The 23,420-nt window shown below is 43.8% G+C and overlaps 1 protein-coding gene across 19 annotated transcripts in view; it reads left to right on the top strand.

The window, feature by feature from the left end:
• Nucleotides 1-21,687, top strand: part of LOC110523477 (microtubule-associated serine/threonine-protein kinase 3) — a 174,235-nt gene extending 152,548 nt beyond the window's left edge. For 10 of the 19 annotated variants that reach the window (XM_036977104.2, XM_036977101.2, XM_036977105.2 and 7 more), the window contains 17 exons: nt 1,576-1,637; nt 1,724-1,815; nt 2,249-2,457; nt 2,699-2,837; nt 3,269-3,401; nt 3,659-3,824; nt 5,220-5,321; nt 6,340-6,462; nt 6,572-6,687; nt 9,257-9,378; nt 9,621-9,829; nt 10,045-10,248; nt 10,966-11,192; nt 12,450-12,572; nt 13,124-13,260; nt 14,594-14,778; nt 14,954-21,687. In XM_036977104.2, the coding sequence (XP_036832999.2) occupies nt 1,576-1,637; nt 1,724-1,815; nt 2,249-2,457; nt 2,699-2,837; nt 3,269-3,401; nt 3,659-3,824; nt 5,220-5,321; nt 6,340-6,462; nt 6,572-6,687; nt 9,257-9,378; nt 9,621-9,829; nt 10,045-10,248; nt 10,966-11,192; nt 12,450-12,572; nt 13,124-13,260; nt 14,594-14,778; nt 14,954-18,822 (6,218 nt within the window). In that variant the 3' untranslated portion in view covers nt 18,823-21,687. The remainder of the gene's footprint in view (nt 1-1,575; nt 1,638-1,723; nt 1,816-2,248; nt 2,458-2,698; nt 2,838-3,268; nt 3,402-3,658; nt 3,825-5,219; nt 5,322-6,339; nt 6,463-6,571; nt 6,688-9,256; nt 9,379-9,620; nt 9,830-10,044; nt 10,249-10,965; nt 11,193-12,449; nt 12,573-13,123; nt 13,261-14,593; nt 14,779-14,953) is intronic. The other 9 variants (XM_090234258.1, XM_036977102.2, XM_090234264.1 and 6 more) reach the window with 1 other exon arrangement.
• Nucleotides 21,688-23,420: the final 1,733 nt, after the last annotated feature.

The following is a 23,420-nucleotide window of genomic DNA, read 5'->3' as shown; positions in this document are numbered from 1 at the left end:
GGAGGATGTCTATTGGAAGTTGCCATAATTACTGTGTAAGTCTATGGAAGGTGGTGAGAACCATGAGCCTCCTAGATTTTGTATTGAAGTCAATGTACCCAGAGTAGGGTGGAAGCTTGCTGTCCTCCGGTTTCACCATGGTGCTACCCTACAGAGTGCTGTTGAGGCTACTGTCGACCTTCATTTTTTTAATCAATTATTCAATGAGGTGAATAGATTGTATTGTATATCATCCCATCACTTCTCACACTTTGTTCTCAAAGCACCTGTCAACACTACATTGATGACCTGATGAGAATATAAGCATAAGATTTCTGATCGTGAATCTACTTCACCCAACCAGTTTCATCAGAACACTACAGCCTAAATTGGTTTCTTAGTCTCGTTTCAGTGGAGGAGAGGAATCATCGGCAAATAATTTATTACATTTTAATTAACGTTAACGTCCTCGTGAAACTCCCTCCATAATGTACTGAGAGAAAATAATATAATTGAAATAAATCCTAATTATGTTTTCGATATTGGTGTTTAACGTTTTGAAAGCATTGCTGGAGCAGAATTCTTTTTTTAGATAAGATGAATTACTTGTATTACTACTACAGAAGAACTAGTACTAGAAGTACCAGCTACCCAATTACCAAAATATTGTCAGCATTACAGCTAACTTTTCTAGCAAGGCTAATATAACTAGCAAGGCTAATATAACTAGCAAGGCTAATATAACTAGCAAGGCTAATATGACTAGCAAGGCTAATATGACTAGCAAGGCTAATATAACTAGCTAGGCTAATATAACTAGCAAGGCTAATATGACAAGAATAGAGAAGTTCTATGATGGTGGCGTAGAGTGATGTCCTGTACTGAACTGACTGCCATCCTAATGTGCCTCTCCTCTCTCCACTCAAACCCCAGCGTTCATTCTGACTAATTAGGAACAAATGGTCTCCCTATAGAGCTGAAACAGATCGACACAGACTGGCTCACTAACCTCCGTCCTCATTGGCCAATGTCTCTTGACTCATTTCCCCTGGGCCTATCCTGTGTTTTTTTTCTTGCCCAGTAGCCTGGAGCGCTGGAAGCAGCCTCCTAGGCAGGGACAGATGCTAAGTTACATTAGAAATGTGTTTAGTGTCACTGTTGGGATGACCGAACAACCCACTCCTGATTCGCTAGCTCCTGCTGTTCATACAGTGCTGATGGGAGGGGATGCACACACACATGCATGTGCATGCCCGAATGTACACGCAAGAGACACACGCACACACAGGAGTGTTCTGAAGTTGTGGTTTTCTTATTGGATGTCCGACATGTGTTTGTGTTGCTGCCTCTTCTGGTTTCCATGTAATTTCCCCTCCTGTAGGATTTCTCAGACTCCGCTCAACAGACTGTTTCTTAACTGCCAAATAAAGAGTGTGTTAATATACAGTACTCTCTATAGGCTTTGACTAAATGTTGGAGTATATAGAAGACATCTGGATCCAAAGGGCACTGTTTTGTGTCTGAAGGTGAAAATGCTGAAATGGCGAAGTTGAATGAAATGCTGACATGTTGTTTCTCTCGGTCCTGCTCCTCTAGAAATTGCTCAGATGACCAGTTATGATAGTGGGATAGCTGAAACACCCGAGACAGATGACTCTGTGAGTATTCAGCATATTTTATTCAAGTTTTTAGTTGCAGGTTATTATTTCAGTAGAATAAAGTTTCTCTCCTCTTGTCCTCCCAGTCCCAGAGTCTGAATGCGGCCCTGCGATCCAGACGAAAGCCCTGCGAGATGGACTTTGAGATGAACAAACTCATCAGCAACGGAGCCTACGGGTGAGAGCATCTTCTCTGGTATCAGTGAGGACGGTTATGATGGAATTCTGATCTGTTTCAGCTGTTATTTAGTGTTTGAATGGGATATGTGATTTGGGTTTATACAAAGGACATTTTTCACTTATGTTTACCATCTCCAATTCATGGCCCTGTCCTGTTTTCTTCCTAAGCCATGATCTAAGGTGTGTTTCCTGAGTTAATTAAGCAATTAATCTCCCATCATGCTTAGGGTCATGTATAAATGCCAAGGCACATTGAAGCTGTTCTGCTGACTCGTGGCCCAACACCCTATTAAGACACTTTGTTGGTGTTTTCTTTATTTTGGCAGTTACCTGCATATGACTAACAATGTCATTCTCTGACCGAGCAATATATGCTTGATTTACCTCAGCCTGAACAGTGTGTCTGATGTATTGTCTTCTCACTGTAACAGGGCTGTGTATCTGGTGCGCCACAAGGAGACCAAGCAGCGCTTTGCCATGAAGAAGATCAACAAACAGAACCTGATGCTGAGGAACCAGATCCAGCAGGCATTTGTGGAAAGAGACATCCTGACCTTCGCTGAGAACCCCTTCGTGGTCTCAATGTTCTGCTCCTTCGAAACACGACGACACCTCTGCATGGTCATGGAGTATGTGGAAGGTAGGCAGCCATTTATTTTTTTCTTTTCTTTCTTACCAAAACTGTGGAAGACCGGAGGCTCACCAGGGGGATAAACTGCTCTAGAAATACTGGTTAATGTTGTTCAGCCCTATTATTTACCAAAAGTATTACCAATTTTGGGTAGGGATTAATCATATGTTGAATGTACTTCATTGTAGTATATAGTATTTTAATGTCAGAATTAACTCGGTAAGACAATTCTGTGTCTGTATGCCATTAGGCGGTGACTGTGCCAACCTGTTAAAGAACATGGGCCCCCTGCCTGTGGACATGGCCAAGATGTACTTTGCTGAGACGGTGCTGGCTCTGGAGTACCTCCACAACTATGGCATCGTCCACAGGGACCTTAAACCAGACAAGTCAGTCTCTAATATCGCTATAGTATAGTCGGCTACTATCACTGGGAATGTAGATAGATATAGTCTAATCTCAGATCTGTTAGTGCTGTTAGTGCTGCTTAGCCTGGTAAGACAACACATGTCATAGTAGTTGGCAAGACTGCATGAACAGATCTGGTTAGACACCCTTCAGACTGCTGATCTTTACGTTTTTAAAATAGTCACTTTGGTCATTGATGTCTATCAATCACATTTATTTTATGAAGCCCTTTATACATGAGCAATTGTCACAAAGTGCTTTACAGATACCCAGCCTAAAATCCCAAAGAGCAAGCAAAGCAGATGCAGAGGCACAAATGTCACTCATTTACTTATTGTATTCTGAGCCAGATTTGGAGATCTATCTTCATTGGTATCTATGTGATGCTCGTGTCTTTCTCCCCCACCCTCAGTCTGTTGGTGACCTCCATGGGCCACATCAAGCTGACAGACTTTGGGCTGTCCAAGGTGGGCCTGATGAACATGACCACTAACCTGTATGAGGGACACATAGAGAAGGACGCCCGAGAGTTCTCTGATAAACAGGTACAGTGTGTAGAGATGGATTGGCATTCTACCTACAGTATAGGCCAGTCTTTCTCACTCATTTATAGTTTCTCATAATTAAAACAAGCAAGCAGAGAGAACATGACCGTTACGGTATCCGGTTTGAACACTGTTTGACGTGCTCAGACTGAATACCTACAGCTTGTGATTGTTTATCAAATATGACACAGTTTCAAGCCTCAACGCTTCACCAAAACGTACTACTAGTACCTGTTGCCTTCTGTCTGTGTGTGTAGGTGTGTGGGACCCCAGAGTACATCGCTCCAGAGGTGATCCTTAGACAGGGTTATGGGAAACCAGTGGACTGGTGGGCCATGGGCATCATACTCTATGAGTTCCTGGTGGGTTGCGTACCCTTCTTTGGAGACACACCAGAAGAACTGTTCGGACAGGTCATCAGTGGTCAGTCTCACTTCTCTCTTTTTGAGTTGACATTTAGGGCGAATCCTAAATTCCAATTATGTTGAAATTTCACTTAACATTGACAACAATGCATTACTAAGTAGGAGAAAAATCTGAAGGTCTTTATCCCCAGTGAATGGGAAAGATTGGCAATATCTAACTAAATAGTATGGAATTGGATGGTGCCAATCTTTCCCATTTATTTGGGATCAAGGCATGTTATGCACAAAACCAATTGTGTGGGATGTGGCTTACATTAAAACTAAAGACATTTCTCAAGTTCAAATGTATGATAACTTCCTTATGGCTGTTGTGTTCAAGCCTTTTTACATTTACAGCACATTATGCTGAATAAAGGAACAAGACTTAAAAAAATGACAGCAGTGGAAGTTGTTAGAGAGAAGTCAATACAGGGAACGTCAGAGAGCCCCCTCTATCTATCCTATGAAATTGAATGGTGTGCTTTGACAGATTTGGTGTGCTCTATATTGTGCCAAATTCCTTATGGCCATTGTTTTCAAGCCATTTTAAGTGTATAGCACAGACATGGTGTATTCGCCTACTTATTATATGCAACAAATAAGATTTTTTCATGTGATGTTCTTTGTAAACTGATCCTTTACACATAAGCTCGATCTATCCTATGTTAATTAATGTGGTGCCATGACAGATTTGGTGTGCTCTCCATCATACTAGACCATAGAGACCCAGTGTTAATTAAAGGGCTCTGAACACACTGAGCTGAATGCCACGCTGCTCAGGCCTGAGGGCCACCATGCATATTCATGCCCCACTCCCAAATTTGATTAAAATGGGGGCCTCATGGCGCCAAAGAGACAACCGTGGCATGGCACAGAATCTACTGGTTTGGTATACACTGGTATTTCTCAACTGTTGCTAGCGGTCTACACTGGTCAAACACACATGAACAGACTCACACACATACACACAAACATGCAGACACAATCATTTTTTCAGACCTGGATAACACATTATTTTAGTACTGGAGAACAGACACTGATGAATTGAATTTCTCATCCTTGAGGTAGTGAAGGTTGTCAATAATAAACAATATGACCTTTGTCTAAGGAAGTGCACAATAGCATGCATTAATCAGATTGTAATTGTGGGACTGTTAAAACTGTGGCTCACAGCTAACTCAGTATGTGTTGTCTATGGGATATTGCTAGCTGCTAGCTAACTCAGTATGTGTTGTCTCATGGATATTGCTAACTGCTAGCTAACTCAGTATGTGTTGTCTATGGGATATTGCTAGCTGCTAGCTAACTCAGTATTTGTTATCTCATGGATATTGCTAACTGCTAGTTAATGCAGTATATGTTGTTTCTGGGATATTACTAAGTGCTAACGAACTGAGTATGTGTTGTTTCCCAGATGAGATCAACTGGCCGGAGGGAGAGGACGCTCCCCCTGCTGACTCCCAGGAACTGATCACCCTCCTACTCAGACAGAACCCCCTGGAGAGGATGGGCACAGGTAGTCAAGTCACAAGTTGTGCACAACACATGCCACACACAAATACCATTTTCACACTACCGAGCCAAGCCAAGCTGTACTGGGCTGGCCTGGTTTCACATTCACCATAGTTGATGGAACCGTGCTGGGAAGGACCATGTGTAAAGAACCTACAGTTCTGGCACATTTATGTGGGTTACTTTTAGTTTGTTGAAACTCAGCACCTTTTTACTGTTAAGAGGTTTTACAACCAGTTATGACCTACCAGGGAGCATTCTCTCTCCTCAGATAAAATATTCCAGGTACAGACAGTGCTATATTCCCATAACTGTCCATGTGGCTTCTCATCACAGCGCATTATTTAAACATACAGAGGGAGAAATTGGGTCAACCAAATAGGCGGAACAGTTTATCACATAACAATACTGCCTTGTAAATGGGCCCCCTCAGGAATGTCGACCTGGGCAAGGTCACGCATCATCAGCGTCTGCGGATCGTAAACATTGTCCCTGACCGGAGACCACGGGCCGCCCACTGTTTGACTACGTCTAAATGGCACCCTATTCCCTATATCGCCCATAGGGCTCTGGTCAAAGGTAGTGCAGCATAGGGAATAGTGGGCCATTTAGGATGTAAATTTAGTCTCCTGCGTAGCAGATTCAATCTAATCAGGTTACACGGGACTGCATTCATCAGAGCCTATCCCCTGGGTCGAGTCGAACCATTCAGCAGGCGGTCCTCCGTCCCTTCCTCAAAGGTCACCGGCAGGAAATTGCACTGCATAATTTATGACCGGTGATACGACTTTTGGGTGCCAGCCAATGATAAAGCGAGGAAGAAATGTTAGCGTCTGCACTTCTTCCTTTTGTGTTGGGGCATTGCCACCGCTGTCCAATGTCAACCTTTATCTTGGACGGAGCGGAAGTGTTTGAGTGCGTTTGTAGTGCTTGCATTCACTAGTCTTTTGTGTGCAAGATATCTGTGTATCTCTGAGTGTCTCTGTGTTCTTAATGTGTACTGCATGTCCTTCCATCCTTAGGTGGTGCATATGAGGTGAAGCACCACCAGTTCTTCCACACTCTGGACTGGGACAGTCTGCTGAGACAGAAGGCTGAGTTCATCCCTCAGCTGGAGTCAGAGGACGACACCAGCTACTTTGACAGTGAGTTTACTTCCTGCTCTCAAAATGTGCACTAACCTATACTATAGAATACAGCCACTTCAAAAGTGAAAGTTTAGTAAAGATGGTAACTAATGTTTTATCCCTACAGCTCGATCGGATAGGTACCATCACTTGGAGACAGAGGAAGAAGAGGAGGATACCAATGATGAAGACTTCAACGTGGAGCTACGTCAGTTCTCGTCCTGCTCTCACAGATTCTCCAAGGTGGATTGTCTTTCTCTTTGTACCTCTCTCTCTGTCTACCCCCCCCCCCCCCCCCCCCCCCCACACACACACACACACACACTCAACACCCCTCTCGTTCTCTCTCTATCTATCCCCCCCCACTCTACCCGCCCCTCCTCTCAGTCTTGATAAATTACAAAAGATTCGCTCAAGGCATTACTGCTTACTCACTTCCATATTACTCCTTATGATTGAAAAACAATGGTGGATCAATGAGGTAGTTACCCTCAACAGAAAATATATGTAGTTCATACAAATATCTGCAGCTTTCAATGAAAACCCAACATGATAGATTTTTGGTCCATCACATTCTTTGCGTCTTTCCCCCCAACCCCCCTGCAGCATGTTATGTAGAGCTCGGCTTTGCATACATTTTCTGCTGCAAATCAGATCTATTTTGGTAGAACTTAGAACACAATGCAAACACACACACACAGACTTGCACACATTGTTGTGCTGCATTGCAGTACGCTCTGCCTCTGAAAATAATGCACAAAGTGCCTTCTAAGGCAGAAGAATGTCTCAGAGAAACAGTTTTTATTCAGTTACCTACCTAGATCTTTCTGACTGTTTGTTACCCAGTTGTTACCAGTTTTTTGTGCACAGCCTGATAATCTAACCTGTGGCTGCTGCCACTATTTTGGAACCACTGGTTGTGGTTTCTATGGTATCAGACTCTGTGTCCCAATACTAAACGGATATATTGATGATAGTAATGGTGTTTAGATGTAGTAATCTTGTCCTCTATGAGGAAAGACTGTAAAGTCTCTGTGTGTCTGTCCCTGCATGGTGTCCAGGTATGTAGCCCTTTACACTCGTACCCATATACGGGTTGAAAATTGCACATTTGGGCACTGATAAATGACTAAATTGGACACAGTGGAAGTATAGTAACATGCTATAAATTAGGGCTGTGACAATAATACCAGTATCAAAGTATTTTTTTTCTTGGCAAAAATGAAAACGCAAAGCAGTTCAAACTCTTTGGTCCTTTAAAAACCTGCTGTATGTAAAATATTGTGTGCTTATAGTTTGGAAAATAAATACATGTGACTCTGGATGACAACATAATGTTTGTTTCCAACATTAGTGCTGTTTTCCTGAAGAAGTCAAATCCGCTTTGTGTTTTGTTTCTTTCCCACGATACTAACGAGTATCGCGATACTGGTATCATCCTGACCCTACTATACGTAACTTCTGGCCCTACTATACATAACTTCTGGCCCCACTATACATAACTTCTGGCCCTACTATACATAACTTCTGGCCCTACTATACATAACTTCTGGCCCTACTATACATAACTTCTGGCCCTACTATACATAACTTCTGGCCCTACTATACATAACTTCTGGCTCTGTGCTTCACAGCTCTGTATGGGTTTTGACTGACAACCGTTCTGAACTTGAGCACAGCACGCACCCCCTCCCTCTCATTGGGGCAACTTTTGCAAATGTTTTGTTGTCTGAGTGAAGAGTTTAAGAGGACTATGTATTTTGAAAGATGTTGAGGATTATAATAAATACCTTTGATGTCATACAAGCAAGCCAAACACATATTGAGTCTAAATGTGCACTTTACATTTCCATATAACTCGTCATATACAGTGTCAACGTTTATGATCATTATGTTTGATGTACAGTTACAAGATGACATGTTGTCATACCCTGAGTTTATCTGAATGCGCTCATGACTCATTTCTATGCACACCAAAATTACGATCTGTTTCTCTGAATTGCACCGTGAAGCCTAAAACTGTAATATCATATTTTATAACTTAGCTAGTCATGTTGGCAAGAGAACAGGCTTTCAAATTGCACAATTTCTAATGGATCATTGTGTGATGGCGGGGATGCAGGGTTGAGTCCCAAATAAAGTAACTACAAGTACACTTGCTCTAGTTCAGGTGTCAAACTCATTCCATGGAGGGCTGAGTGTCTGCATGTTTACGCTCCTCCCTTGTACATGATTGATGAATTATGGTCACTAATTGGTAGAGAACTCCCCTCGCCTGATTGTCTAGGTCTTAATTGAAAGGAGAGACAAACAATCTTCAGACACTAGGCCCTCTATGGAATGAGTTTGACACCCCTGCTCTAAATCCTCAACAATACAGCTAAGAGAGAGTAATAAACACCTTATAGTTTGTCATCCTTGAGTCATAAAGTGCATCGAAATTACTTGGCACACTTTGAAGACGTGTGACACCAGTCCTCACATCAAACCCTTGTAATTTCTGTGTCTTATGTTGCAACTTCCCCAATTATCAAGGAATATTCTCATGTTACTGAATGTATTCTCAGATTTCATTATCAACAAATGCAGCAAAAAAGTACAGTAAATGTAAAATGAACAGTGTAATGTTTGTATTCAGTCTTGTCAGGTGAACTGTTGTCCTCAATTTTGGAGTAATAATTTCCCCATAATCTCCAAACTGTTCCCTTTCAATTGCTACCATTGTTATGCAACATTTCAATTTAGCCCCATCCATATAGGCCAATTCCCACGAGTGTAAAGGGTTAACTGTTTGTCTGTCTGTGGTGTGTAGGTGTACAGCAGCTTGGACCTGTCCCGTGGCCAGCTGGATGGGAAAGGAGAGCCTGAGGAGAAGAAGAGTGAGAGCCCTCTGACTGTAGACTCTCTGAGCTGGACACCAGAGTTCACTGAAATGTACGCCTCACAACATCCCTTCTGCTATACTCAAACTATCTATTGTTTTCACACACTTTTGGTATTATTTAAGTTCCCCCACTATTACAGGGTCTCAGAATACCTTAAGACAAAGATGGCAGTGCATAACCTGCTTATATTAACATTTTGTCAGTACAACATCTATAATAGTTAGCTAGTATGTCCTGAATGTTTTTTCTGATGGGGGTTGATATTTATCCATTCCTCCTTTCTCCCCCCAGGCCCTCCCTCACTCAATCCTCAGACACAGAGAGCCCCAGCATGGGCCCTCGCCCGCCCGGCCTGCTCCCCAAGTTCGCCATCTCGGCTGAGGACGGAGACGAGGAGTCCCTGGCCCTAAGGGAACCCACCAAACTGGCCTTCTCCATAGAAGAGGATGAGGCTGACGCAACCACCCCCGGAAGCACCCACAGCGGGGCTACTCTCTCTGGTATGGAGGCCTCAAGCACTGGTTAAAGCTTGTAGAAGATGTAGGGATAGTGTTAAAGAATTGTCATCATGTTGGCTGTTGACTGGTTCAGCTGATATTCAAGAAAAGTAATGATACGGTTATCACGTGGAGTTGTTTCAATGTTTTTAATGTGCCTGACTGTAAGTAAAAAAAAAAAAAATGATGGGACATTGTACCTGTTCTTCTTTGGTCAGTAGGTAGTTTCTCTGAGCACCTGGACCTGCATCCCTCCAGAGGGGAGGGCTTAGACAGCCCTGACTCCTCCTCCAAGACCCCCGTGGACCACGGAGGCCAGCATGGCGGCCTGCGGCCCGATAGACATGGGGAGAAGCATGGTGTTGTTGCCAAAGTCCCCAAGTCTGTTTCAGCCAGTGCCCTCTCCCTCATGATCCCTGGAGGTGAGTCAGACGATACACACACCCTACCCCTGCGATCTCCAGCATTTCGATTTAAGGATGGTTAAAGAGCAGAGTGTGAGAGAGATAAGAGGCCATTAGATCTGTGTGAAATTGGCCCGGCACGGCTGCTGCTGGGAAGAAGCTACTGTTTATGGAGTGGCTGTGTATGCAGTAGCACAGAAGAGGAGCCTGTAACTGAGGTAGTAGCTGAGAAAAACACCCCCTAAGGGTAAATCCCTCATGTCGCACTCCCAGCAGGGGCACAGTGATTCCAGGCTGTATAGGAACAGCTGGCTATTGAGGGGAGAGCTACAGGAAGACAGATCAATAGAAATGACAATGACAATTGAATGCGTGTCTTTGTTTTAACCTTTAAATTAACCTCCACTGGGTATTTTGGTTTGAAGAATTGGAAAATTCATCATATAACATTTGCATAAAAATTGATGGTGTGCTATATAAAAATGTCTATGGCAACATTTATTTTGCTCTCACAATGTATCTGGCACATTCCCAGATTAGTCCCTTGATTGTATCACAATGACCACATTATTTTCCCAAGTAATAATGCCCTTCATTAATGTGTCTCTTAGTGGTACAGATATCATTAGAATTGTGTTTCTCATTTGTTCCAGATATCTGAAAGGCCGACTTTGTGATATTTACAGACGTTTTTAGTCATTTCAAATGACAATTTATATTTGTCTCTTGTTCCAGATATCTTCGGGGTGTCCCCACTGGCCAGCCCCATATCCCCCTACTCTCTCTCCTCTGACCCTTCCTCTCGTGACTCCTCACCCAGCCGAGACTCCTCCCTCGGCGTCATCAACCCTAGGCATCCAATCATCATCCACAGCTCGGGGAAGAAATTTGGCTTTACGCTGCGGGCCATCCCGGTGTACGCATGCGATCGTGATGTCTACACTGTCTACCACACAGTCTGGGTAAGAACTTTACTTTGATTTACTGACTGTCTATGAGGAAATGTTTTTGCAGTGTCATGTACACGTTTAAATACAAAACAAATTCACAATACAACTTTCATAACTGTTATATACCCATAAAAATAGAATAGCCTGCTGGCCTTACTGGGTCGATAGGAACATTAGCCCGAGCTGTTTCGGAGGGATATCACACCTGGCACAAATTATTGTCTAGTTCCGTTTTTTTGCCAGGGGGTGAAAGATTTGTAAAACAGAGTGGGTTTAGTACAGTCAACCTTAAAAGATCCCAGTTCTTTGAGAAAGTACAATCTCAGGTCTGTACATTTACTCCACTGAAGCTTGTTGTCCAAGAGGACACTCAGAAATTGTAGAGGAATACAAATATCTATGTTCTGACCTCTGATATTTGTTGCTGAGGTAGGTGTTGTACGCTTCCTGAAGTCTATGCACATCTCTTTGGTCTTATTGGTATTGAGGACCAAGTGTGATTCACACCACTCTACAAAGTCATTTAGGACTGGGCCATGGTGTTCCTCGTCATCATGCAACAGGCTGATCAAGGCAGTGTCATCAGCGAACTTAACGAGGTGTCTGTCAGGATTGGAACTAGTACAACTATTAGTGTACAAGATGTACAGGAGTGGGGACTAAACACATCCCTGAGGAGAGCCTTTGTTGGTGGTGCGTATGTCCGACAGGTGGGGGACCTACTTTGATCCGCTGTGACTTCTGGCTCAGGAAGTCCAACAGCCACAAAACCAGCCCCCCAATCTAAGGAGGTCCCTTATGAGTCTCTGTGCCAGAATGTAAGGCTAGATTGTGTTGGAAGGCAGAAGAGAAGTTAACATACAGAACCCTGACATGGAATTTTTGGCACCTTCTAGATGTCTATTGACCATGTTGAGAGTAAGAATGGCATCATCAACTCCTCTGCTGGGCTGATTTTCAAACTGAAATGGGTCGAGGAGCTTCTGGGTGGCACTGGGAATCTGACTTTTCACAGCCTCGTGTTTGATCATGTTCAAACAAGCACAGTCAAATATCTAATGAAGCACTGGTAAAATAGTACATTTCTGTTGGTACAACAAGTGGTCACTTTCATCTGTGTTATTAGATATTGAATAATAGGTTGAGTGGCTGGATTCAATTAAACCTGCACCATGGGAAAACAATGTTTTTGTTATTGTACTGCAATGTTTCATTACGGAGTGATTAATAGATACAGTAGCTAACAGTGTGTTTCTGTGTGTTGTTCAGAGTGTGGAGGACCCGGGTCCGGCCCACAAGGCAGGGCTGAAAGCTGGTGACCTCATCACTCATGTGAATGGAGAGACGGTCCACGGCCTGGTCCACACTGAGGTGGTGGAACTGCTGCTCAAGGTCAGAGAACATTAGATATAAAGTTTCATCAGATATAACTGCTAGTTATAATATAACAATTGTCCACCATTACATCCACAAAAGGTTATGATGTAATCGCGTAAGGTATCTGGAGTTTGTAACTTGATACTCTCATTATGGAGCTCATATATTTAAGCAATGTCCAGAGGGGGTGTGGTATATGGCCAATATACCCCGGCTAAGGGCTGTTCTTAGGCACAATGCAACGCTGTGTATATATATATGGTATATTGGCCATATATCACAAACCCCGAGGTGCCTTGTTACTATTATAAACTAGTTACCAACGTAATTAGAGCAGTTAAAATAAAGGTGTTGTCGTACCTGTGGTATACGGTCTGATATACCACGGCTGTCAGCCAATCAGCATTCAGGGCTCGAACCACCCAGTTTATAATAGACTGTTTATCTAGTGGTAATTGAATTTACAGTCGAGCCCACTTTTTTAACTCTGTTTGTAACTTCATACAATGGAGCTAATTCATTTTGGGTCAGTTTATCTTATGGATCTCTGTATTTGCTTCCTCCAGAGTGGCAGTAGGGTAGCCATCTCCACCACTGCGTTTGAGAACACCTTCATCAAAACAGGGCCTGCCAGGAGGAACAGCTACAGGAGTAAGATGGTCCGACGCACCAAGAAGCCCAAGAAGGAGAAGACGCAAGAAAGGCAAGACATTTGTGTTTGGTTTAGTGTTATTTTCTATACGAGAAACCATTTTGTTATTAGATATGAACTATATCTAATAGTTAACAACACTATCAACAAGGCAGGCCCTACAGGCCCTAGTTGTGTCTTGTCGCACCTTGACTACTATTCAGTCGTGTGGTCAGGTGCCACAAAAAAGGACTTATGAAAATTGCAATTGGCTCAGAACAGGGCATAACTGCTGGCCCTTGGATATACACAGAGAGCTAATAATAATATGCATGTCAATCTCTCCTGCCTCAAAGTGGAGGAGAAATTTACTTCATCACTACCTGTATTTATGAGAGGCACTGTATTAACATGTTGAATGCACCGAGCTGTCTGTCTAAACTACTGGCACACAGCTCGGACACCCATGCATACCCAAGTCCAGAACAGATTATGGGAGGCGCACAGTACTACATAGAGCCATGACTACATGGAACTCTATTCCACATCAAGTAACTGATGCAAGCAGTATAATTAGATTTAAAAATACTGATTAAAAAAACACCTTATGGAACAGTGGGGACTGTGAAGCAACACAACCGTAGGCACAGACACATGCATACACACACACACGATAACATACGCACTATACACACATACACATGGATTTAGTACTGTAGATATGTGTTAGTGGTGGAGTAGGCGCCTGAGGGCACACACTGTGTTGTGAAATCTGTGAATATATTGTAATGTTTTTTTTTGATTGTATAAACTGCCTTAATTTTGCAGGACCCCAGCAGCTAATGGGGCTCCATAATAAATACAAATTAACTAAACCTCTGTAAGTCTGCTCTGTAGAGGTCGCTAGTAAATTTGAACAGTTTACATGTCCAGATGATGTCATATACAGTATAACCACAGGGTGTAGCTGTGGCTCCTTGCAACGGTGCTAAAACTCTGTCACTTCTTGACAATGTCAACCCTCGTCACGTGTCAGTCTTAAGTTTTTAATCTTCCTCTGGCTGTCCTTTTTCTTTCACTGAATTGATTACTCAGGAATAGTATGTACATTGTTTACCACCATTTTTGAAGAACAATGATCATAGATATCACAACACTACACATCTATTTTCTACCTACAAAAATTGCATTTTCGATGGAACGTTCTTGCTTGGCCCTATAGTGGTGGACTGATTCAGTGTCTTCTCTCTTTGCGCTATTTGCCAGAACGCATCTATAGTAATAACACCATTTGAAGTATAATTCTCTTAGATTAGACTCGAGTCAAGACCACAAATCGAATGTAGGGAGTGCCTGGGCCTCATAGTGATAGACTGACCGTGTCTTCTCTCCTCTTTCCCCACAGGCGGCGGTCTGTTTTCAGGCGTTTCGCCATGCAGCCCTCCCCTCTGCTCCACACCAGCCGTAGTTTCTCCTCCTTCAACCGCTCCCTGTCCTCTGGGGAGAGTCTCCCAGGTTCCCCTACTCACAGCATGTCTCCCCGCTCCCCCACTGCAGCTTTCCGACCCACCCCTGACTTCAATCAGTCAGGTGAGAGTGACTGTCTTTCATTTACATTTTATGGAATAAAATAGATTTTAATCAATAAAATACATGTGGTGTGTCTCAGTAAAACAATCAATGTTTGTTAAATTAGGATGAATTTACAATATTTAAAACTATGAAATATTATAGTTGAAGAATGTCCTTCCCTCTGTGTTTCCAGGTGGCAACTCCTCTCAGAGTAGCTCTCCCAGCTCCAGCGCTCCAAACTCCCCCGCAGGCTCCGGCCACATCCGTCCCAGCACCCTCCACGGCCTGGGCCCCAAACTGACTGGCCAGAGGCTCCGACAGGGCCGTCGCAAGTCTGTCGGTAGCATTCCCCTCTCCCCTCTGGCCCGCACCCCATCCCCGACCCCCCAGCCCACCTCCCCGCAGCGCTCACCCTCTCCTTTACTAAGCCATGGGTCCATGGGGATCTCCAAGACCACCCAGGCCTTCCCAGTCAAGATGCACTCGCCCCCTACCATTGTCCGCCACATGACACGTCCCAAGAGCGCAGAGCCTCCCCGTTCGCCGCTCCTTAAGCGGGTGCAGTCGGAGGAGAAGCTGTCGCCCTCCTACACGGGCGACAAGAAGCACATGTGTTCTAGGAAGCACAACCTGGAGGTGACCCAGGAAGAGGCCCAGGGAGAAGAGTTGATGCCTGGGGACAGGGAACACCACACCCTGCAGAGTGTGGAGGAGATGTCCTGCGAGCCTCCGGCCATCACCCGGGTCCGGCCGGCAGAGCAGGGCTGCCTCAAGAGGCCTGTTGGACGCAAGGTGGGCCGCCAGGAGTCTATGGAGGAACTGGACAAGGAGAAACTGAAAGCCAAGGTGGTGATGAAAAGACAGGACTGGTCAGAGAGGCGAGAGTCCCTGCAGAAGCAGGACGCACTACAGGAGTCTGATATGTCTGGTGCTGAAGGAGGAAGAAGCCAGGGCTCAGAGACAGTCTCACTGGAAGGCAAAGCTGCCAGCACCACTGTAAAAGATGTCCTGTACAAGAAGCTGAACACTCGGGCCAGTGAAGGCAGCCCTGAACCACTAGTGGGCAATAGCTCTGACTCGCCACTGTGCTCCATCCACCCTGACTGGAGCCCCCAGAAGACTGAGTGGCAGTTGTCCAGGCAGAGCAAGGAGGGTGGTAAGCCAGACAGGCTTGACTTCAAGGCCCCCAACATAGAGTTTGCCCGGAAGAGGCAGTCATTCGAGGAGCGAGAAGACTGCATGTGCCGACTCTCTCCCGTCATTCATGAGAGCCTCCATTTTGGCTCCACCCGGTCCAAGAGTCTTCAGCTGGACTCGGCCCTGGCTCTAGACCACGTCAAGGGTACCATGGGTAGCGTCCACTCCAGCCCTGAGGGCCTGAACCCCAAGATATTTGCTGGGAGAGGAGAGGGAAGCGCCGTGGAGAAACTCCAGCTCATCTCCTCCAGTGAAGGCTCCCTCAGGAAGACCTCCTCAGAGTACAAGCTGGAGGGGCGTTTGGTCTCCTCCCTCAAACCCCTGGAGGGCACCCTAGACATTGGCCTGCTCTCCGGGCCAAGGGTGTCTAAAACAGATATCTGCCTCTCTAAGATGTCTGACGGTGATATGGACTCGATAGGGACGCCCATGTGGCTGCAAAGCCCAGTTGAGCGGCAGGTGTTGATTCCCCTGCTAAAACCATCTGACAAGCAGAAGAGCCCCCCCACCAGTACACTAAGCCCTGGAGCTGTTGTGGCCCTTAGCAGTCCAATTCCCACCAACGAGGAGGCTAGTATTTCCAACACTGGGCTTAAATGCAGTAGCAGTGGTGAGAAGCCACACGACAGACCTAGTCACCATGAACCCCCAATGGCTATCTCCAAGGCGGAGGTCTCAGACTTTGGGGGGAAACAAGAGAGCAGGTCCAGTATGATAACTCACGATCATAGGGCATTCCGCCACAGTGCCCACTTCTCCAACTGTGGGAAGACGCCCTCCATACGGGAGGTCAGCAACGAAGACCAGGAGGAGGAGGTGGAGCCACCTCAAGAGACCCCAGCCCCCGCACAGCAAAACAACACCGATATCTCCAAGACATCAGATACAGTTGTCGTTCCAAAGACGGAGAATCCCAAAAATACTGCAGCATCCTTCCCTGCCTCAAAGGTAGAGGTTCAAGCAACTGCCCCTCATGCAGCTGTACCAGTGAAGCAAAGTTCAGATTGTCAGTCAGGTCCCAGTTACCTGCAGAGCAATAAGAAACAAAGACCAGCTGAGAGTACAAGTAGCATCACTACAGTTGTTCAATATAATTTAGAGCAGACTTCATACCTGTCAAAGCAGCAGATGGTATACAGCAGTCCCTCGACAGTGACCACTACACAAACGTCCATCCCTGCTCCAATCTCTAGTCTTGGAGATATGAACCGAACAAGTGGTCAAATGGCCCCAAGACAGGACGCCATAGGGAAAACCCAAAACTCTGACAAGGTTCAAAGCAACAGGCCAGTACTAAACAAGGACAGTGAACCGGTCAGTGTGTCTGCTGTTGAGGAGCTCAAAGCTGCAAACGCAGCAAGAGAGAAAATGGCCGAAGTCAGAGAGACAAGTCCTAAAGTGGATGTAAAATGTGTCTTATCTAAAGGCATTTTGGACACTGCAACTGCTAAAACAGAAGCAACACAGAGGTGTGATCAATGTGAAGATGCTTGTCCCATTGGCAGTCAGGTAGCTATTAGTAGTGTAGCAAAGCAAATTAGACAAGGTCCCACTTCACCAAAGACAAAGGGTAGCATTGCAAAGACTGGAGAGCGAGAGAAGCCAAATTTAACACACCGTCTTGCTGAAAAAACTTGGGTCAAAGGGGCTCTTGAGGCAGAAATCAGAGTCTCTAAAAAGCAAACTGCTGATGTGAATACCAAAGAGACGAGTCCTGTGCTGATAGTGAAACAGTCACCACCAAGTCCTGCTTCAACAAATCAAACAACCATCAATCCCCAAACTAAGCCAAGATCTGAGGAAGAGAGGGAGAGGTATGAAGTGAGAACTCCCACCCCAGTCGTCAAAGTAAGCCTGGATTCAAAACAGCAAGAAACTACAGTCTCAATGCTCAAAGAAATCCCAGACTCAAAGCAGGAAGAACCCCTCATCAAAACCTTGGTTCAAAGCCACATTGTCAAAGAAAGTTTAGACTCCAAACTAAACAAATCTTCGTGCCAAACTCCTGTCCCAACCCCAGTTGTCAGACACCACTCTGACCCAAAACAGAAAGAACCAGAACTCCACACCTTTGCCCCAACCCCAGCCCAAGTCATCAAAGATAACCTGGACTCAAAACAAAAATCACCCCCTCACAAAACCTCTGCCTCAACCTCAATGAATTCAAAACAAAAGGAAATCACTACTTCAACTGTTGTTAAACAAATCATAGACTCCAAACAGAAATCCCCCCCTCACAAATATCTTGCCCCAACTGCAACCCCAGTAATGAAAGAGCCAGCGCCGGTCCTTGCTGCACCCCGACAGCAGGCCCAAAAAGAGCCTCTGACCGAAGCCAGCGCTCCCTCCCAGTCTACCCCTGTACCAGTCCTGCTGGCCCTAGCCATGAGAAGAGAAGCACACCCACCCAACGGTGGAGCTCTCTCAGGCAGGGCCAGCGGCAGCACCGGACAGGAGGCTGTGGTCCAGACCTCCAGGGAGGATCAGAGGAGACCGAGGGTAGAGGCTCCCAGGTCAGAGGGCCTTAGATCAGACTCTCATAGGTGTCTGGGTGGGATGGATACCACAGGGCCAACACCCACCTCCACCAGCAACAGCACCCCCCAGGCCAAACACAGTAAAGCTGAATCCAGGGTCACTAACTCTGATAAACAGGTAGCCTGCACCCGAAAAGAACAGGCTGACAAGAAGAAAAGGGAGTCTGGTCAAGAGGCAGCCTCTACACAGAAAAACACCAAGAGAGAGACTTTGAGAGTGGCTACCGTGGTGAAAGAGGGTTCAGACAAAGATTCGGCCCGACACAAGCAAACCAAGGAGTCGCCACGCGGCCCCGCAAACAAAGGAAATGCGGAATTTAAAAAATAAAACAGCAGCCACCCTTACTTTTGCAGTATGTCCAAGATCAGACAAGGCAGACATTTTAGTTATTCATAGTGTCATCATACCTTATTTTTTTGAGAACCGGGGAAGCTGTTACTTCAGTGTTTATATGGCGTGAGAGAGGTGTGTTATCCTGAGAGAGAGTGTGTGTATGTAGTGGCGTAAGCGTATTTTTGGGCGATACTGTAAATGTGTAATGTTTTTGGACTGAATGTAGACAATGATTTGCTGCTCATTTGTGGTCCTCTGCTGTGTGAAGAAAAAAAGTGTCAAATTTGTATCCTGTGATTGTTTGGAGGTTTTATTTTTTAATCGACAGCAGAGTGCAATGTGCAATCAAAATGTCAGTGGGCAGTAAGGAGTAGCCTTTTCCAAGGTTTTGAATTGCACTCTGGGTTTAGAGTTCTGGGTTAAGAGCACCTCAAATTGAAGGTAGCAGACTTTCGATGCGTGTAGACTGAACTATTTCACTCCCACTCAAAAAGCTTTGTGAGGTGAAAATACAGTAGTCATGGCACATCATCCAATGAACCATTTTAGTTGTGTGACAGTGATGCAGATCATTCACTGGCAAGTGTCATACAGAAGTCAAATATCACCAAAAGTTTGTTTAGATACTTTGTCACTTTTTTTTATTATTACCTAGAGGTGAAGTGTGTTTTTTTGTTTTGGGTAGCGGTGCACAGCAGGATTGCACTATGTCCTGTGCTTCTCACCTAGAACTATTTAATATGGAATCATCTTACGGTTCTGGAATCATATTTAGTGGAAGGGGCCTTAGAGTTAAGGGAGAATTTAAAAAAAACTTGCTGTTCTTAGCAGGTTATGGTGTAATTCACATTCCTTTCACATCTCTACATTTCTAAACCTTTGATTTTTATGCAATTGTGTACATAAGTATGACTAAACTAACTGTAAAAAATTGGGATACATGGGCTTAAGTGAATGTGTTTGTTTTGTATATATATATATATTTTGCAATGTCATGTTTGTATACTCAATGATATGTCATTTCAGAATAATGTTCCGCTTGATAATTCTGTGGTCTAGAATAAGCTAATGTAATGTCTATGTATATCTATCAAAAATACAACCTCTCTCTAACAGTCATTTTAACACATTCTGATATGTTCAGAATTTTACTTCAAGCTTACATGGGGAAATGTGCTTTTCCTCAAATGTAGTGTTGAAAATTAAACAAAAAACTGTGAGAGGGGCAAGTGGTTCCCAAGAATGCGTTCAATCGTAATTTTGTCGTGAAGATGTATGAAGAATTGTAATGACCGTGTAAAATTGAGATGCTGAGCCCAGGAGAAAATATTAATGTATGTTATTATGACAATGTGTAGAATGCAAGCTCCAATGAGTTAGAATTGTTGGTTTATTCTAAGTATGTTTGCCACACTATGGAAGGGATTTCTCAGTCCATTTTTAAGGAGGTGTCTGCATCTATTGGGTGTTGTTTTCCAGTTCTGTTTATATTTGTACGGACAGACATTCATACAATGTGAAATGTATTTTCGGGTATGGTAAATTTAAAAAGGGCTTCAATTCAAGTGAACGTCAAGCAAATGTATTGAGAATGTCAGGGTTGCAAGAGATTAGATTTCAGTTACAGTACTGAAGTTGTGTTCTAGCCTTGTATTGTTTGTCATTTTCGTTCTTCGCCAGACTTTTCTTTTTCCATAAGTGATGCAGTAGTCTACATTTATGTACCAGATCGGCCAGATGAAACTGTGCCCAGTTAAATGTCTAGCTAACAATAGGCTTGAAAGGACAGATTTTGTAAAAATCAAAATGCACTAATATACAAATCTTAGTTCATATACATAAATGTCATTATTCTAGACAGTTGATGTTTAGATGATGATACTAGCTTTGTGTATCAGAAAAAGGTTGATTTATTTTACGCTGACATAGAGATGTCCTGTAGTTCAGCCTTTTGATTGCATACCCTAAATATCAAACAAAGTAGGTTTGTAATTATGCGATACAATATTAACTCTAATGTAGGATATGTCATAACAAACAATCTACTTTATCTTAGGGAGGCAAACAAAAAATACTATGTAAACTGGACATAATATATTTACATAAATTGCATACTGTACCCAAGAAGGCACATTAGTAGACAAATAAGATTGATTGTAGAGATGTTTTAAATGTGTTAAGCCGAATCTGAAGTTTCACTATTCTCATTAGTTATTGTAAATGTATTGTCAAACATTTGGGCAAAAGAGAAATGTACCTTTAATATTAGACACCTTTCCCCTCCTAGTTGTAGTAGTTGGGGGAGAGTAGGATAAGAATGATTGGGATGAAAATGTCTTACGGAGCTCATCTTGTCCTCTGTCAAACAGACTCTGGATACAGACATGAATGACGGCGCATATATTTGTCTCCATGCCCTTTTGTTTCTGACGATTGACATTTAAATCCTTTAAAAAAAGCACATTGAATGTTTGTTTACAAATTCTTCATGGATGTATATTTTGTATATTGTGTAATTGATTTGCCAAATCTGTGTACTACAGCACAGGAAATATGTTTGATAGTAGTGTGTGATTCTCACCTACCCAGCCACCCAGTTGTGCTGTTAGACTGTCTGTTTCAACATCCGTCGGGTCCCTCATGGTCCTGCTTGTTTTCTTTTTTCCTTTGTGTGAAACTAGCATTAGATGAACTTGCTTACTATGTTTTGTCTTTTAGGATCTGTGCAATAAAACTGTTTGAGTTTTGGTATTATGCCCAAGGAAACCTCTATGGATGTCATAGCTGTTGTATATTAAAACAGATATTTATACTTCTAAAGTTGCATAACACTGAGAATAAAAAGCATGATAAAACTCATTTTTTCTTTTTATTGATTTAATGAAATTATCATAAATGCAAAAAAAAATGCTTTGTGATGTAGAGATTATGAAGAGCTACATTAAAATGGCAAATGCCTGGCCTTGTATTTAACTTTGGAAAGTTCAGCTGTAAGGCATGTGATTGAACTACCCTGATTGTTAGACGGTGAACTGTCCCCTTAAGATCATCTATAAATGCTGAGACTATCATCTGCAACCGCTTTCTTTGGAGGTGAAGTTTAGGGTTGGGCTAGGGTTATTGGAAAGTTAGTTGAACTGATACCATCTGCAGTTGACTATATCCTAATAACCTGTCACCTTTCGAAGCAGTTTGTATCCTCTGTATTTCTTCCTTAATGATGACAAATGCAATTGGTAAAATTGCCATTGACATACATCCAAATGCTAACATGCCTGCAACAAAACACAATTCAAAATGCACATCTGATAACCTTTCCTTTGAACCAAAACATTGTCCTATCAATGTTCATCACTTTATTGGCATTGCTCTGAATCCAACCAATTCATTGAATATTGGAACAGTTGCATGCCAAAGGGTTGTCACTCAGGTAAATTTTGCTCTTTTCTGTTAAAGCTTTGACAGAGTCTAAGTCAACCATTTCTATCTGATTCATGGCTAAATTTAGCAGGACATTATTCAGTGTGGATAATGCATTCATACTGGCTACAACTAGTTTAGTACCACTAAGATCTGCATGCGCCAGGTTGGTGAGGTAGCGAAATGCATTCTTAACAGATACGATGTCACACACTGCCAAAACCAGCCTCTATAGAAGAGGAACATGTATAAACATCTCACCATTAGAAACAATCCTGTCCTTAAAGGAACCACCCCTCAAATTGAGACTCTCCAGGCTTATCAGAACTTCCAGAAGGTTCCAGTGGACACTGAAGTCACCAAACTTCCATGAGATATTTAGCCTTCGGAGAGGACCACCTGCTGCAGTGTGGTTAATGCGGGTGACTTTCAAATGACTGCAGTCCAATTCTATCAACCCTGACATCTTGTTGAATGGCTGGTTCCCCCACTTCATGGAAGTTGCTGGGAAGTTGTAGCTGGACTTCAGAGCACTGAGCTCCGCCCTTTTAGCAAACTACTTTGACTCAAGTCAAGCTGCTCCAGCTTGGTGGCATTCCTCTGGCAGCTCTCTTTAAAGTCCACCCCGAAGGTCAGCTTTTGGGCCTAGTTGCCCTTCACAGACAGAACAGTCAGCTGGGGAAGCGAGGCGGTGTTGGTCTGACACAGGTCGTTAAAGCTCTTCTGGTTCTGGATGAGGTGGGTAAGAGATGCCATCTTGGCAATGGAGGCCGGCAGGGAGTGGAGATGAGACCTGGTGAGGTCCAGCTTCTGAAGGCGTCATCCATCAGATCTGGGAAGTGCTGTGTTTAGAGGCTCAGTTCATTCACAGTGGTGTTACAGAAAGTGTAAAGGGACTCAGCCCGCATGGTGGCAGGTGGGCTGTCCTCTTAGACCCCCAGAGAGAGAATGTTGGTCTGAACTCCTCAATCCGGCTAAGATTATTGAAATGTCTCCTTTGCTTAGACAGTCACTGAAATCTAGGCTGTTGAAGTGACAGGCCTTTGGTTTAATGTACACAATGATGTTGCCTTCGAAGCTGACGTCGAAGGCTGGCATTCTTCAGTACGGCCACCTCTGCAGCTGATATATTCTGGAGAGAATTCATTGGAAGATTGAGTGTCATCATTTTT

This window comes from Oncorhynchus mykiss, chromosome 5 (genome assembly GCF_057628025.1).
Source record: "Oncorhynchus mykiss isolate SJ-2025 chromosome 5, ASM5762802v1, whole genome shotgun sequence".
Classification (NCBI taxonomy): domain Eukaryota; kingdom Metazoa; phylum Chordata; class Actinopteri; order Salmoniformes; family Salmonidae; genus Oncorhynchus; species Oncorhynchus mykiss.
Note: the sequence above shows the minus strand (reverse complement) of the source record. Positions and strands in the feature narration are given on the sequence as shown.